General features: G+C 46.0%; 1 protein-coding gene across 2 annotated transcripts in view; it reads right to left on the reverse strand.

The window, feature by feature from the left end:
• The window catches only part of slc6a9 (solute carrier family 6 member 9), a 210,944-nt gene that overhangs the window by 180,514 nt on the left and 13,119 nt on the right, over window positions 1-17,311 (reverse strand). For both annotated transcript variants that reach the window (XM_078408429.1, XM_078408430.1), the window contains exon 2: window positions 3,097-3,259. In XM_078408429.1, the coding sequence (XP_078264555.1) occupies window positions 3,097-3,126 (30 nt within the window). In that variant the 5' untranslated portion in view covers window positions 3,127-3,259. The remainder of the gene's footprint in view (window positions 1-3,096; window positions 3,260-17,311) is intronic.

Genomic DNA, 17,311 nt, shown 5'->3' on the forward strand with positions numbered 1-17,311 from the left:
TGTGGAAAAAGTGAAGGGGTCTGAATACTTTCTGAATGCACTGTAACTATTGTAGCTTGAGATTGAATAACTCACAGCACACTTCATAAAGCCGTTCTTATTTCTGCAAGATAGAAATCAAGATTCAGAACTCACCAATAATCAAAAAGTTTTAAAAATTCAGATGCAGGGGATCTGAAACAAATTCCGAAAGTGTGGGAAACACACAGCAGGTCAGGCAGCATTCATAGAGAGTGAAAAGGAGTTAACGTTTGAGTCCATTGATCCATGATTAGAATTGATGTCATGGTGGAAAGTCATCGACATGAAGCATTATCTCTGTTTCTGATTCCACAGTTGCATTCAGACTCTGCTGAGTATTTCTAGTATTTTCTGCATCTGTTACAATTCTCTCACGGGCCTGAATAAGAGGGGCTTCAAATATGCACAAGAAGCTTAATCTCAGTCTGCCACCCTGAACAGCCAACCCCCCCCCCCACTATAGGGACACTAGTTATTTACAAAGTACACTGCAATAACTTGCCACGGGCACTAAGACTGTGTCTCCCAAACCTTTATGAACTTGTGGAAATCAAAGAAGTTTACAGGAAATGGAGGGAGGTTAAATGAGGGGAAGCCATGTTGAAATGGAAGGAGTGAGAGGGCGAAGAGCATCGACAAGCCAAGCCTGGGAGTATCTGTAACTGGGAGTGTGGGGCTGGAGAGGTACAATGATTTTGGTGGGAACTGGTGCTGATTGATGAGAGAAGATCTATTTGTAAAGGGCTCTGGAGAAAGCCCAAAAGCCAATTTGCTTTTCCCCCTTTGTAAATGTAGCCTTTTGACCAACTGGGAAGGAAAAAGCTGAACCTGTTTACTTTTTGTGTGGGCTCTCTGCCCAGAGACTGCTCAACAAATGCACCGATTGGAAACGCTGGAGGGTGCACAGCGCCCAATGTGTTGTCTTGTGGGCCTCACGAGACAGTGGTTAATAAAACCGTTCAAACTCGAGGGCTTTTAGATACTTTCCATTGTATAAAATGAACTTCGGTTTCAGTCCTTCACTAACCTTTTCTAATAGCACCAATGAAGGAGGTTCAAAATTAAATTTAAAAAAATGCAAAAAATTAGAGAAGAATTCTCAATAAAACTAGTATACAAAAAAAATCTAAGCCATGTTTACAGTGCATTCCAAAATATTGGGACATGTGTCAAATATTAAATAAAATGTTTCCTTTGTTTGGGATAATTGTTTCATAGGATTAGTCTCTGCCACCATGTAAGGGTCACCACTGCCTCGTAGTAAAACAATGGCTGCCACACTTGAAGGCCAAAATGCCAAGTTTTAGAAAGGGACATCCATGGTGTTAGAGAAATAAAGCCCGGAACAGGCCCTTTAGCTCACTGAGTCTATGCCAAGCATCAAATACCCATTTATGCCAATCCTACATTCATCCCATTTTAATTCTCTCCACATTTGCATCAACTCTCCACCAATTCTATTCTCACCTACACATTAGCAGCAATTTGCAGTGACTAATTAGTGTTAATAATCCACATGTTTTTGGAACATGAAAAGAAACCAGTGCACCTGGAGGAAACCTGTGCTGTCACAGGGCGTATGTGCAGCCTTGAGACAAGAATACCTTAGATCGGGATTGAAGCTGGGTTTTTGGTGCTCTGAGGCTATGGCTCTACAATGTCATCCTGCCGGATGTCAGAAACCAAGGAACATACCACCCAGATTTTGCCTCAGACCCCAAGTTCAGCTGGGACCTTGTTTCAACCCGGAGGTGATTGGGTAATGCTCATTGTTGGGCTGCCTGACATCAGATGGGGTTATTTGTAAGGCTCTTGACATCGCACAAGAAACACTGAAACTCCTCACTGTTTCAAAAGCTAAGGAATCTGGCATGCAAGGCTCCAACTTCCCAAGTCACATACGCACTGGATTATAGTTATAATCTAGTTTGCTCCATCTGAGGAGGCGGGAAGGGTACACGAGAAAGAGGGAAGCATGTGAACACAATATCCTCAATGTAATGCAACTTGAACAATATCGCTGGTGAACAACATTTTCTGGGGTTGCGAAGGTGGATGGATTAGTGGAGGAACATGATACCGAATACGCAAAGCCTAATTTTAGCAGCCATGCTCGCAGGCGTTCCACACACTTTTCTGTCCATTAACTGAGACCATGAAGATTACAACCACAGTGGATCTGAGCTTGTAATCGGGTTTCCACCGGGTGGCGTCGTCAGCGATGGCAGCCTCGCCAACAAACTGTCTGTCTTTTCGTCTTTTTTGTTATTTTAAGTGTGTTTTCAAAAAATATAGGTTAATGTTCTCTGGTTTGTTTTATGTGGGGGGGTGGGGGAGGGGGTCTGGGGAATTTTTTTTCAATCTCTTACCTTGCCGGAGATGGGATTTTTTTTCCGGATTGTATCTCTGGTCGCTTTGCGGCCTAACATCATGGAGCTGGAAGCCTTGCTCGAGACTGACTTTGAGCCCCACCGCAGGGCCGTGGACTTACCATTGGAGCCTGCGATCCCCTGCCTGCGGATTTCACAGTCGAGGAGTTCGCAGTCTTGGGTAGAGACTGATGTCGGGAAGCTCCAAAGTCGCAAGAGGTTCAACTAGCCCCGACCCGGGTTCCGATCGCCTGGCACGGGGAGCTGAGATCCCCCTGATGCAGGAGCTTGATCGCCCCAATGCGTAGGGCCCAACCGCCGGCTACGGGAGCCAAGATCGCCCCGTCAACGGAAGGCTCAAGGCCCCCGACCGCGGGAGAACAAAGAAGGGAAGAGATTGAACTTTTTTTTTTCACCTTCCATCACAGTGAGGAATGTGGAAGAGTCACTGTGGTGGATGTTTATTTAAAATGTATTTTGTCTTGTTGCTTTTTATTGGTATGACTGTATGGCAAATCAAATTCCTCCTATGTTGAAAAAAAGACTTGGCTAATAAAGTATGACTATGATTTATGATTAACCCACCCTTTGTACAGAGCACAATTTTCATACAAAATCACACAGAAAAAGATCCTTTTTAACAATGTAACCTCAGAGCTTGTTTTTTTATTTGTTGCAATAACATAGGGTATTATTAATAACTTACCAACATGGCTTCAGAAGCTTTGTCACCCATGGTCTGAACGAATTGTTCAGAGTTTCCACACCACACTCTTCAAGAACGTCTAAGTTCAGCCACTGCTGCCCTCTGCCTCCTCCTTGCTGTGGCTGTAGTGAGCTTCTTTTCAAGTTAGGGAGTCTCGGACACTCTGAAATGACATGTGACACAAGAGATTTTATTTCAGTCCAGCCTTCACACTCGTATCAGATTCCAAATCACAGGTGATTTGATTCCAACCTTTAATAACCGAGCAACATTTACAGTATTTGTTCAGCTGCATTTCTTTTAAGTATACGTTTATGGGTCTTGAATTCCTCTAACTGTTCCAGTCTATTTCACTGTTTCACAATCTGTAACTTTTCATTTCTTTCCTTTTCTTTCGGAACTGTAAAAAAAAAACTGAAGTACGTTCCAATTATATGAATTTGAACTCTCTCCACCCAGATACATTGGAGAGCAGATGAAATGAAATCCCATACATATTAAATAGGAACTGAAGGGCTCGTTCACCCGACATAAACACAAATCGTCCAATATAACCAGCCTAAGTCTGAATAGTAATTTTGCCTTCTTGTCACTCTGCAGTGATTCAGCAATTAAAACATCTTCAGTCCACGAGCGAAGATGTTTTATTTAGCAAAGCAGTACAAAAAGTACTGGGTCCCTTGCATGGGTTCAGGTTAAAACAGAAACGTGGTCTTCCAGATTCCTTGCGATCTATGTAATTGAATGATGTACGCATTTCCTCCTTACGGTCTATGCAAATATGGACATATTTGTATGATATACATGTATGACTTATTTCTGCAGTACCCATAACTAGAATAAATAATGTATGCATATACATTATGAAATGATGATGAGGACAGAGGGATAGAAAATTAATAAAAAATAAGCTGAATTTGAATCTGTTGATAACCGTGAATGGACAATTTATGACACATGTCTGAAAGCAACTCAGACAAGTTGGTTTCATTGGAAGGTCCGATGCATAAGATTGGTTGCATGGGTGCATTGGTTTCAAGTCATCGGTGAAAGTCATGTTTTGGCTCATCGGTGTATGCTGAAGAGAAAACTGAAGGGGACTGGCCTTCAAAACAAGCATAAGCTAAAGATAGCTGCAATACAGGCCTGGCATAGCATCACCAGAGAAGACACCCAGCAACTGGTGATGTCCATGAATCACAGACTTCAAGCAGTCATTGCATGCAAAGGATATGCAACAAAATACTAAACATGAATACTTTCATTTGCATGACATTGCTGTGTCCATATGGTGCCCTGAAATGGGGGGGATTATGTATAAACACTGCTGTAATTTCTACATGGTGAAACCAAAATGTATAAAAATACCCTTTAATAAAATCTGACAATGTGCTCTTTAACCACATGTGATTTTTTCTATTACAAATCTCAAATTGTGGAGTAAATAAATAAATGATGGGTCTTTGTCCCAAACATGGATTTTTTCATATAGCAAATGAAAGATTGGAAATTGATGGTGATAGTGAAAATAGGTGTGACTAAACAAATGTTACAGGAGAACACAAGTAAGTCATTCAATTAACTGCAACATCTTGCAAAACATAATTACATTAGCAAATCCTTTAACAGGACTGGAGATGTTTTATTTAACAAAGCTGTACAAAAAATATCGTCACTATTGCTAAGATGACAGATTGTGGAGTGAAATGAGTAATCAAAAGTTATTTGAGTCTATCACTGAATGAATTGGTTCGTTGAAGGACTGCATATTTATCACTTTCTTAGATGGCATTCTACATAACAAAAACAAAGTGCTGGAGGACCAGGAACTGAATGGATCAGGCAGCTTGTGCGGAGGAACTGGCATTTTGAGTCGGGATACTTCAGACCAATGAAGGATCCCGACCTGAAACCTTTTCTATCCATCCGGGTTGTGCTTCGATGGCAGCCTCGCCTACAATCTGTCTCTCCCTTTCATCTTTTTTTGTTATTTTTGGTGAGCTTTAAATGTATGTGTTGATGTTCTCTGGTTTGTTTTATGTGGGGGGGTGGGCTGGGGGGTCGTGGGAAACTTTTTTCAATCTCTTACCTTGCCAAAGATGCGATTGTTTTCCGGATCATATCTCCGGTCGCTCTGTGGCCTAACATCTTGGAGCTGGAGACCTTGCCCGGGACTGACTTTGGGGCCTACCGCGGGGCGTGGACTTATCAGAGCGTGCGATTCCTTGCCTGGGATCGACGCACCAACCGCGGCCTGCGTACTTTAACATCAAGGAGCTCGCAGTCTCGGGTTGAGACCGAGGTCGGGAAGCTACAAAGCTGCACGAAGTTCAACAAGCACTGACCCGGGCCCGATTGCAAGGCGCGGGGGAGCTGAGATTCCCCTCCGATGCAGGAGCTTGATCATAGCCGGCGATGAGGAAGGCCCGATCGCCGGCTACGGGATAAAGATTGTCCCGTCAATGGAAGGTTAGAGGCCCCTGACCGCTGGAGGACAAAGAAGGGAAGAGATTGAACTTTTTTTCACCTTCCATCACAGTGAGGAATGCGGAGGAGTCACTGTGGTGGATGTTCATGTTATTTTGTGTGGTCTGTTGCTTTTTATCGTTATGACTGTGTGGCAAATGAAATTCCTCGTATGTTGCAAAACATACTTGGCTAATAAAGTATGCTTATGATTATTATAAGAAAATAACTGCAGATGCTGGTACAAATCGATTTATTCACAAAATGCTGGAGTAACTCAGCAGGTCAGGCAGCATCTCGGGAGAGAAGGAATGGGTGACGTTTCGGGTCGAGACTCTTCTTCAGCCTGAAGAAGGGTCTCGACCCGAAACGTCACCCATTCCTTCTCTCCCGAGATGCTGCCTGACCTGCTGAGTTACTCCAGCATTTTGTGAATAAATGCTTATGATTATGATGATTATGATTCCCCCCACAGATGCTGCCTGACCCACTGAATTCCACCAGCACTCTGTATTTTGCTCAAGATTCTAGCTCCTGCAGTTTGCTGTGTCTCTATACATCTTATTTGTGAATTAATTAATGAAGTCGTTGAATTAAAGTTAATAAACAAAAACCTTCCATTGGGTTTAAATTTAAAACCATGGCATTTATTGAGATAGCTAATGAATTTTACCCATTGTTATGTGCAAGCACGAGGGTAGTTTACTATTGCATATATTAAAGTTCAAAATCAGAATCTGAAGCATAAGGGTGAATAACTCTCATAGATGCAATGGAGGTCATCCATCAAGCAACAAAATGTTTTAAATGTCAGACAAAAGATCACTTAATCATTGGAAGATCATACAAACTCTGAAACAAAAAAGGGTAAATTATCACAACAAGCAAATCTAAAGCTAAGGTAGTTATTCAAATAATTCCAAGTGGGTGATTTCACAGTGGAATCTATCACAGCAAGAAGTTACAGACAGAAATATTTGGGCTTAAATAACACTTAGTCCAACAAATGTGATGGTGAAAAGCTGAACAACTTCAAGTTAGGAGGTGTCGTTATGTAATCAGTGCATTGTCATGAGCATCAACAGTGTGCAGGTTGCATTACATTGATACATGTCTTCTCATGTTGCAAATTTGTGAGTTTTCCTTCAACATAATTCCTTCATGAAGCCACAATGGAATATGCCACCACCTTATCTACAGACAGTGTGTTCCAGGTTCCAGGCATACATTGCATAAAATAAGTTTTTACTCATGTCACTCTTAATTCTCTTCCCTTCAAATGTTTACTTGTGACATCCAGTCCCCAATTCCTTCACCAAAGGGAACATCTGTCTGTGTAGGCCCCTCAAAACTTTATATCTATCATCTCTCCACAATCTTCTCATTCCCAAAGAAAACAGCTTTTCTAATCTATCCTTGTCACCCAAATTTTTCATTCCAGGAAACAGTCTTGAAATAGCTTTTTTCTGGACAATCCATCATGCTTTCAAATCCTTATGGTGATCAGAAATATACATGAGCAAATGAGACTAAAATGTTTTTTAAATGCTTTTCTGAGCCTCATACTTTTCATACTCTATACCTCGATAAAGCCCAGAGTTATGAATGTCTTACAAGTTATTTTCTCAGCATACCCTGGCACTTTCAATAACATGCCCCCATATCCCGAGGTCATTTTTTCCTTGAATCATTTTTCAAATAAAAGCACAAAGTGCTAGAGTAACATAGGCAGCAATTCTGGGGGATATGGATAGGTGACATTTCAAGTTGGGACCTTTTTCTTAGATGGGAAAAGGACCTGAGGATATGGGGGCATGTTATTGAAAGTGCCAGGGTAAGTTGAGAAAATAATCAAATAATCATTGTAGGAAAGAGGGGGGGGGGGGGGGGGAAGGAAAGCTGGGAAAGAGGCGGGAACAAGTCAAAGCCCACCTATCACTTGCCAGACTTTGTCCCACCCCTACCTCTTTTCCAGCTTTCTCCGTACTATTACAATCAATCTGAAGAAGGGTCCTGACCCAAAATGTCACCTATTCATGTCCACCACAGATCCAGAGATGCTGCCTATCTCACTGAGTTACTCCGGGACTGTGTTGTACTGTAAACCTGCAGCTACAGTTCCTTGTTTCTCCATTATCCCCTTCTAAATGGTGTACTTATCCTGCATTGCTTCTCGTCAATTTTTCCTTCGATGTACAATATCTCATATTGCTGTGTAATTTTGACGTTGGGTGCTCTGGTGTGTGGATTTTGTTTGTTCTCTATGTGGCATTGTATGTTCTCTCTGTGACTACGTGGGTTTTCTCCGAACTTCTACCCAACAAACATCAGGCTCTTGAACACTACGAAATCTAACTAAACTCTGAACTGCCTTGGTTACACAAGGGACTTCGAACTTTTGCTTTTTGCTTTTTGCACTATATCGGGTTTTTATTTATTGAATTTTTTTAAATGTTTGTTCATCATATTATGGCGAGTCCGGAAACTTGTTGGTTGTAGAAGAAGTTTATTGCAGCCGCAATATTCGAATACAGAGTTAAACAACAAGGTGCGAATGCAGCGCCGGAGACTCAGGTTCGATCCTGACTAAGGGTGCTGCACTGTAAGGAGTTTGTACGTTCTCCCCGTGACCTGCGTGGGTTTTCTCCGAGATCTTCGGTTTCCTCCCACACTCCAAAGACGTACAGGTATGTAGGTTAATTGGCTGGGTAAATGTAAAAATTGTCCCTAGTGGGTGTAGGATAGTGTTAATGTACGGGGATCGCTGGGCGGCACGGACTTGGAGGGCCGAAAAGGCCTGTTTCCGGCTGTATATATATGATATGATGATGATGATGATAAAGGACAACCATCAAAAACTTACTGTCCCTTTCGAAGACTTCGCCGAACTAACTATTTCGGGCGCCAAACGCGCACATGACATCGCTGGCCAATCAGCGATGTCGCTCCCTGGACCAATCCCCATGGTCGCATCCACACGTGACCTCGCTGGCCAATCCGAGGGTTCGACGACCTGGACCATTCTCTATGGTCGCTACATGACCCCCCCCAGAACCCGAGGTGCGGAACCTAGCAGGGAGCCGGATTTCGCGACCATAACGAGTACGGAGAGGGACAGCCTGAACCACAGGAGCCGGGGGTTCCGGACTTGGCGGAACAGCCGGAACGGGAGGTCCTGGAGGAACTACCGGAACGGGGGGTCCTGGAGGAACTGCCGGAACGGGGGGTCCTGGAGGAACTGTCGGAACGGGGGGTCCTGGACTGAGCGGAACTAACGGAGGTCGGCCTCTCCTAGGGGTTTGACCGACCAGGACTGGTTGATCCGGATCCAAATGTGCAGGTTTGAGCCGGGACACCGAGACGAGCTCACTCTTGCCGCACATGTCTAAGGTGAAGGTAGCCGTTCCCTTACGCAAAACCCGGAACGCCCTTGATAGACCCTCTGCAACGGGGCGCGATGGGAATCTTTTCGCAGAAAAACAAACTCACAGTCCTTCAGGGAAGGCGGTTCATGTACCATGGGACACCCATGACGTGAAGTCGGAACTGGAGCCAGGGAGCCCACCCGTTCCCGGAGAGATGCTAACACTGATGGGACTGTAGGCAGCTGGTCTGAAGGGTCCGGAAACAGATCTCCGGGTACTCGAAGTGTCGAGCCATATACTAGCTCTGCGGATGACGCACCGAGATCTAGCTTAGGAGCAGTCCGGATGCCCAAAAGAACCCAAGGGAGCTGGTCTACCCAGTCCGGGCCTTCAAGCCTTGCACTGAGGGACGCCTTAAGTTGGCGGTGGAACCTTTCTACGAGTCCATTTGCCTGGGGGTGATATGCAGTCGTGGGTTGTAACTTGGACCCGTACAGTTCTGCGAGCGCGGCCCAGAGGGACGAAGTGAATTGTGGGCCTCTGTCAGTGGTAATAACTGCCGGGACCCCGAAACGAGCTACCCAATGAAGGGCCAAAGTCCTAGCACAAGACGCTGACGAAATATCAGACAATGGGAAAGCCTCTGGCCACCGGGTGAACCGATCCACCACCGTGAGGAGGTGGGTGTAGCCCCGGGAGGAAGGCAAAGGACCGACCAAATCCACGTGGATGTGGAAAAAAAGAACAGCCGGGACCTCGAAATCCTGTACGGGGGGCTGGACATGGCGCTGGACTTTAGCGGTCTGACAGGGAACGCAGGCACGCGCCCAACCCGCTACCTGTTTCCGTAGGCCATGCCAGACAAACCGAGCTGCTACCAAAGCAGAGGTGGAGCGGATGGACGGGTGCGCCAGCCCATGAATGGCATTGAAAACCCGGCGCTGAAGGGAGGGCGGTACTACCGGCCTGGGACGGGGAAGAGAAACATCACACCAGACTTTTGTGCCTTCTGACCCACAAGCTACCTGGGCCAACTTCAATCCCGAAGTGGTGGACTGGTATGCCGAAGCGGTATCCGCTAGAAGCTGTGCCTCCGCAAGCTCTTGGGGATCCACTTCGCAGTCCACCGCCGAAATAGGGGGAAAAGCAGGTCTAGACAGGGCGTCAGCAACGGCATTAAGCTTACCCGCGACATGACGGACATCGGTGGTGAATTCGGAGATAGCAGTCAGGTGCCGCTGCTGGCGGGCCGACCATGGGTCAGACAATTTGACAAAAGCAAATGTTAATGGTTTATGGTCCGTAAAGGCCACAAATGGGCGGCCATCAAGGAAGTACCTGAAATGACGAACAGCTAAATAGAGGGCCAAAAGCTCTCGGTCAAATGCGCTATACTTCAGCTCAGCCGAATTTAGTTGCCGGCTGAAAAACGCCAAAGGCTGCCAACGGCCACCGACCTGCTGCTCCAGAACCCCGCCCACCGCCACGTCAGAGGCGTCAACCGTCAGGGCCGTGGGGGCGGAGGGGCTCGGGTGGACCAACATGGTGGCGTCTGCCAAAGCTGCCTTAGCTGCTGTAAAAGCCGACTCTGCGGTCGGGGACCATATCAACTCTACCGGATTCCCTGCAAGGCATTGGAAAAGCGGGCGCAGGACTCGCGTAGCTGCCGGGACGAACCTATGGTAGAAATTAACCATGCCTACGAACTCCTGTAGCCCTTTTACTGTGGTGGGCCTAGGAAATGCCCGGATAGCCTCCACCTTTTCGGGCAAAGGGGAGGCGCCGGCAGGGGTAATTCTGTGCCCTAGAAAATCAAGAGCAGGAAGGCCGAATTGACATTTGGAGGGTTGGATTATGAGCCCGTGGTCTTGGAGCCGCTGGAAAACGGTCCGCATGTGGGCCTGGTGTTCCTGTACTGAGGTGCTGGCAACCAGGATGTCGTCTAAATAAATAAACAAAAAGGGTAAATCCCGGCCCTCGCGGTCCATCAGTCGTTGGAAAGCCTGTGCCGCGTTCTTTAAACCGAAAGGCATACGCAACCATTCAAACAACCCGAACGGAGTAATCGTTGCAGTTTTCTGTATGTCCTCCGGTCGCACCGGGATCTGGTGGTATCCTCGCACCAAATCGATTTTGGAGAACACCACCGCTCCTTCCAGCCCAGATGAAAAGTCCTGTAGGTGCGGTATGGGGTAGCGATCAGCCGTGGTGACAGCATTGAGACGCCGATAATCACCACATGGTCTCCACCCCCCAGATGCCTTGGAGACCATATGTAACGGCGAGGCCCACGGGCTGTCAGACTGACGAACAATTCCCATTTCCTCCATCTTCCTGAACTCTGCCCGTGCCACCACCAGTTTGTCTGGCGGTAGCCTCCTGGCCCGAGCGAAAACAGGAGGGCCTTCGGTGCGGATGTGATGGACCACGCCGTGCTTGGCCGAAGACGTGTCGAAACGTTGAATGAGCAGCTCTGGAAACTCTGCCAGAATCTCAGCATACGAGTCGGGGGCCGCGACGACGGCCTGGACAGTAGGGCTGGGCGAGGAGGCGATTGTCGGAGCGACGTGCTCATCATCGGCGGAGGGTCGGAGGTCGTTACCGCGGACATCAGGGACCAGTGAAAAAGCCCAGAGAAAATCTGCTCCCAAGATCGCTTGTTTGACGTCGGCTATGATGAATGGCCATTCGTACGTGCGGAGGCCTAACACAAGGGACATCTTCCGTATACCGAAAGTGCGAATTGGGCTGCCATTAACCGCGATGAGGGTGGGACCTGTCTTACCCGATCTGGTTTCGAGGTCGGTCGGCGGCACTATACTGACGATGGCTCCCGTGTCCACCAAAAATTCTGTGTCCGTGAATCGATCATGGACATAGAGGCGCCGGTTCTGGCCAATCGTAACTGCCCCTATGTACGATCGGCCGAGGCATTTCCCGCGAAGGTACAAGGTGAGCGGCAGTTGCGGGATTCGCTACCCCATCGTAGGTGATAATAGCACCAGCCGCGCTTGTGCGGATCTTTTTGGCGGGCTTTCGGAGAATTGGCGGGAGACGTGGCGCCATCTTGCCGTCGCTGTGGCGTGGTCACTGATGTCGAGACCTTGTTGATCGAACCGCTTGCCTGGTCCTTTGCCTTGTTTTTAGCCGCTATGAGCGCGTCCGCTTTCGCTGCATATGCTTCGGGGTCCTTAAAAGAACAATCCGTGAGCAGCAGTCGGACATCCTCAGGAAGCTTCTCGCGGAATGCCTGTTCGAACATAGGGCAATCCGTATGCTCACCGGCTAGCATCATCATTTCGGACATGAGGACGGAAGGCAGTCGGTCTCCAAGATCCGGTAGGTGCAGAAGTCTTGCCGCACCACCATGCTTATTAAACCCGAAGATTCGCAGTAATACTTTCTTCAGGGCCTCGTACTTGCTTTCCGCAGGTGGATTAACGATGAACCGCATCACGTGCGTGGTCGTCTCCGATGATAGAGCGCTGACGAGGTAGTAATACCTCGTGGAGTCGTCCGATATCTTCTTTATATGAAATTGAGCTTCGGTGTGTATAAACCAAGATTGCGGTGCGTGCGTCCAAAACCACGGAAGGTGAACGCTTACCGCGCTTGACTCCGGTGTGCCCGGCGCGGCCATCGCCGACGAGGCGTCGGGTCCCTGCATAGTCGGTGATCGTCCAGATCACGTCGGGGTCACCAATATGGCGAGTCCGGAAACTTGTTGGTTGTAGAAGAAGTTTATTGCAGCCGCAATATTCGAATACAGAGTTAAACAACAAGGTAAAGGACAACCATCAAAAACTTACTGTCTCTTTCGAAGACTTCGCCGAACTAACTATTTCGGGCGCCAAACGCGCACATGACATCGCTGGCCAATCAGCGATGTCGCTCCCTGGACCAATCCCCATGGTCGCGTTCACACGTGACCTCGCTGGCCAATCCGAGGGTTCGACGACCTGGACCATTCTCTATGGTCGCTACAATATTATCAATTAGTACTAAGTTTATTAGAAGGGCTCAACATCCAAGGACGTACACGCCACTGGAGATAAATGGGTCTACTGTGGATAGGGTGAGCAGTTTTAAATACTTGGGAGTCCACATCACAGAGGATCTGACATGGGCAACGCACATTGCCGCACTGGTGGGTAAGGCAAAGCAGCGCCTTTACCACCTTAGACAGCTGAGGAAATTCAGAGTGTCTCTGAGGATCCTTCATTGCTTCTACTCTGGGGCTGTAGAGAGCATCCTGTCCAGCAACATTAGTCTGGTTTGGGAACAGCTCTGCCCAGGACAGGATGGCCCTGCAGAGAGTAGTGCGTTCGGCAGAACGCACCATGGGAACTACACTCGCCCCCTGCAGGACCTATACATCAGGAGGTGCAGATCCAGAGCAAGCAAGATTATGAGGGACCCCTGCCACCGCAGCAACGGACTGTTCCAGATGCAACGGTCAGGCAAACGCCTCCGCTGTCACGCTGTGAAAACGGAGAGGATGAGACGGAGTTTCTTCCCACAGGCCATCAGGACTGTTAACTTTTATAACTCCAGGGACTAAATTTTGTCTTCTCTATATTAACTTTATTAACTTTATTTATATGCTGCAACTGTAATTCTTTTTTTGTGCCCAATCCGCAGGCATTGCCACTTTCATTTCACTGCACATCGTGTATATGTATGTGACAAATAAACTTAACTTGACTTGACTTCAAACCTGTTGTGCTCCCACAAGTAAGACTTTCATGGTTCCATTATGGTACATGTGACAATAAAACACTCTTGACTCTCTTCGTACTGGTATTCCAAACACAGCACTTGTGACATGCAGACTTATTATGCTTTATCTTCCTCCATATCTCTTTTGTCACCAGGGGAGTTTGGAATTTGTTTGTTTTTACTTTACTAAACAAGGGAATGTGCTTCATAAGGTCATAAGGAATAGGAGTCGAATTAGGCCATTCAGCCAATCAAGTCTACTCCGCCATTCAATCATGGCTGATCTATCTCCTGCCTAACCCCATTCTCCTGCCTTCTCCCCATAACCGCTGACACCCGCACTAATCCAGTACCTAAACCATTTGCTGATTCAAGCCTGTCAACTTTGGGTTCCAATTTACTTGAGTCCAATCCCCCTGAAATGGTTTTCCCTCCAATTAAATCTCGAAGGAAGAGTGAAAGAGACGCAGTTGACACAGAAGCAAAATCAAAGTCAAATGATGGAGAGAAGCAATTCAAACATAAGCATCTGTGCGTTGACACCACCCAACTAATTGGAGACTCGGTAATAGTTTGCTGGAGTAATCATCTTCGTAGGCAGTTCCTCAGGATCAAGGATAACTGGCTTCCATTCTTGTTTTGCGGTTCCTGATGTAACTAACAGGGCCAAAGTTGGAACCATGGATTCCTCCACAGATGTACTCGGAGATGGTTGATGGGGAGGGTGAGCGGGTAGTTTGCGATGTGAGGTTTGTGAGGTTCCTTCTGCCACTTATTCAAGACGTCTGCGTGCAGAAGCTGAGCTGTCTTAGACCGGAGATTCCTGGGGTCAGTGAGCATGTTGCATTTCCTCAAGGAAGCTTTAGGCACATCCTTGGATCTTTTTCTTTTCTTTTTCATAGTTGTCGTGTAGAGATAGGCCTTTGGCCTGCTTCACCAATGCTGAACACCATGTACATTATCCAGTCATTGTGTATCACTGCGTAAAATGTACCCTGATTTTGGTTAAAAGATTACCCCACTTATCCCACTCTTCCCCCTATGTCTTTCACATATAGGTATCAGTCCAGACGCATCTTAAAATGCTGTTACTGTTCCTGCCTCCACTACCTCCTCCAGCATATTTCAGGAACCAATGACTTTTTGTGTGATAAACTTACCCCTTAGATCCCTCTCGTCTTAAAACCTAGTCCCTCTAGTTTTAGACAACCCCCCCCCCCCCCAGCTATGGAAACAGGCAATACCCTTTTATGCTTTTCATAATTTTATATCCCTCAATCACGTAACCTCCTGGCCTCAGAGAGAAACACAGTATCATAAACAGGCCATTCAGCCCAAATTGACACTGCCAACCAAGCTTTTATTTGATTGATTTATACTTTATTGCCACATGTACTTGGTAAAAGCCGCCACCTATAGGGTGCTGACAAAGTTACAAATGTAGCTTGTCCCACTGTCATTGTCTGGCCCATACCCCTCCAAATCCTTCCTATCCATGTACCCATCTGAGTGTCTTTTCAATGTCTTAATTGTACCCACCTGGGCAAGAGGTTGGGAAAGCACTGTTGGTACAATGATCATAATTCCACCAGTTTCAAGATCGTGGTGAAAAAAGATAGGACTGGCCCTCAAATCAAAGCCATAAATTGTGTGACCTTGGGGTATTTGTGCCCAAGATCTTTAAAGATTGGGAAAGTGGTTATCAATGGAGGCAGAAAGTATAAAAGTAGCGGAGTTACACCAAACCTTCATAAAAGCTTCAACTAGAGTGTTTAATTATGATTGCTCATTATAATCAAGATATAAAGGTATTAGAGCAGGCTTAATAAAGATTTACGACAATGGTTCCTGAGATAAAAGACTGCAGTGACAAAGACTGATTAGAGAGGCTAAGAGTGCTGTCACAGGATCATACTTATGTAGCACAGAAACTAGCCCTTTAGCTCACTGTGTCTATGCTTATCATTTTGCATATTCAAATAATCCCATCTGCAGCATTAGATCTAAATCCTTCTATGCCTTTCCCATTAAGGTACCTTTGTAAATGTCTCAAAAATGTAGTGATTGTATCTAATTCCATGATCTCCTATGGCAGCAGGTTCCAGATACTAACTACCCCGTGTGTAAAACATAACTTTCATCTCAAATCACTTTTAAAACTCCTTTTTATCACCGTAAATCTTTTGTTTCTAATACTCCAAACCTAAAAGTAAGGCACAGGAGGGAGATTTGATATCAGTACATAAAGTAATGAGGGTTCTGGGCAGAGTGGACAGTGCAAGGCTGTTTGCTTCGTGGAGATATCAAGGATAAGGTCACAGGTACAAAATAATAGAGAAGAGAATTAAAAGTGACATGAGGACAGATTGGTTACGTAGCACATGGTTAGACTCTGGAATGGACTTACTGCAGATGTAATGAAGCTGGGTGCATTGTGGCTACAGGAGGAAATTAGATATATGGTGAAGAAAAAATTGAAGGCTATGGAGAAAGGTACCAGGAGGTAGAACTAGTGAATTAGTTGCTTTGGCAGGAACACATTCTGGGCAGAGTGGACTGAATGGCCTCCTTGTGTGCCATAATTATTGAGTGGTTCTATGGTCAGGTACATAAATACTGTAACTGCAAAAGCAAGTATGAATATGGATAATCAATAGTAAGTACGCTCTGTGTGACTCTCAAATATTTTGTCATCACGGCACAGTGGTAGAGTTTTGGCCTTCCAGTGCCAGAGACCCTGGTTCGATCCTGAATATGGGTGCCGTCCGTATGGAGTTTGTACGCTCTCCCCATGACCGCGTGGGTTTTCTCTGCATGCTCCAGTTTTCTCCCCACTCCGAAAACATACAGGTTTGTAGATCAATTTGTTTTGGTACAAATTGGGATTTGTCTCTAATGTGTAGGATAATGTTTGTGTACAGGAATCACTGGTCGTTGGGGACTCGGTGGGCCGAAGGGCCTGTTTCCACACTGTATCTCTAAACTAAACTCAACTAAACGCCAGCTTCAAAGCTCACCAGGAGCCTGTTGGAATACTCTCCACTTGCCTGAATGAGCATTGCTTCTATAATGCTTGACAATTTCATAGCAGTCAGGTCAAAACAACCTGCTTGAGCTATATTCAGTTCAACGCCCAGTATATTCATTCCATCTATCACTATCATTACGATGATTACAATGGGTACCATCTGCAAAATTCAGTCCCTTCCCAAACGTCACCATTTTTCAAACTCGCAGTCTCTATCACATTGCAGAACAAATGTGGCAAGCAGTCATAATATGGCGTCACCCACCATCATGACAGAAATATTCCCCGTTGCTGGGTCCAAACCCCTCTTCAAAACCTTGATCATCTGCAGTAATTTTGGTGAAGGGATTTCCATCAAGGACATAGCCCATCACTTGCTTCTCAAGATCTATTAGGAATGTGCGATAAATACTAATCTTACACACTTTGCTATGTAAATAAATGAAGTGAAAATTGAATTCTATTCACAGCATGTCACATTGGTATCGGTATTATTATTGGTTTATTGTCACGTGTACTGAGAAACAATGAAAATCTTTGTTTAGTGTGCTATCCAGTCAGATCATTGTACCCTATATGAATACAATCAACCAACCCACACACAAGTAAAACAGGTAGTACAAAGAGACAAATAACC

The sequence above is a fragment of the Rhinoraja longicauda genome, chromosome 11, assembly GCF_053455715.1.
Source record: "Rhinoraja longicauda isolate Sanriku21f chromosome 11, sRhiLon1.1, whole genome shotgun sequence".
NCBI lineage: Eukaryota > Metazoa > Chordata > Chondrichthyes > Rajiformes > Arhynchobatidae > Rhinoraja > Rhinoraja longicauda.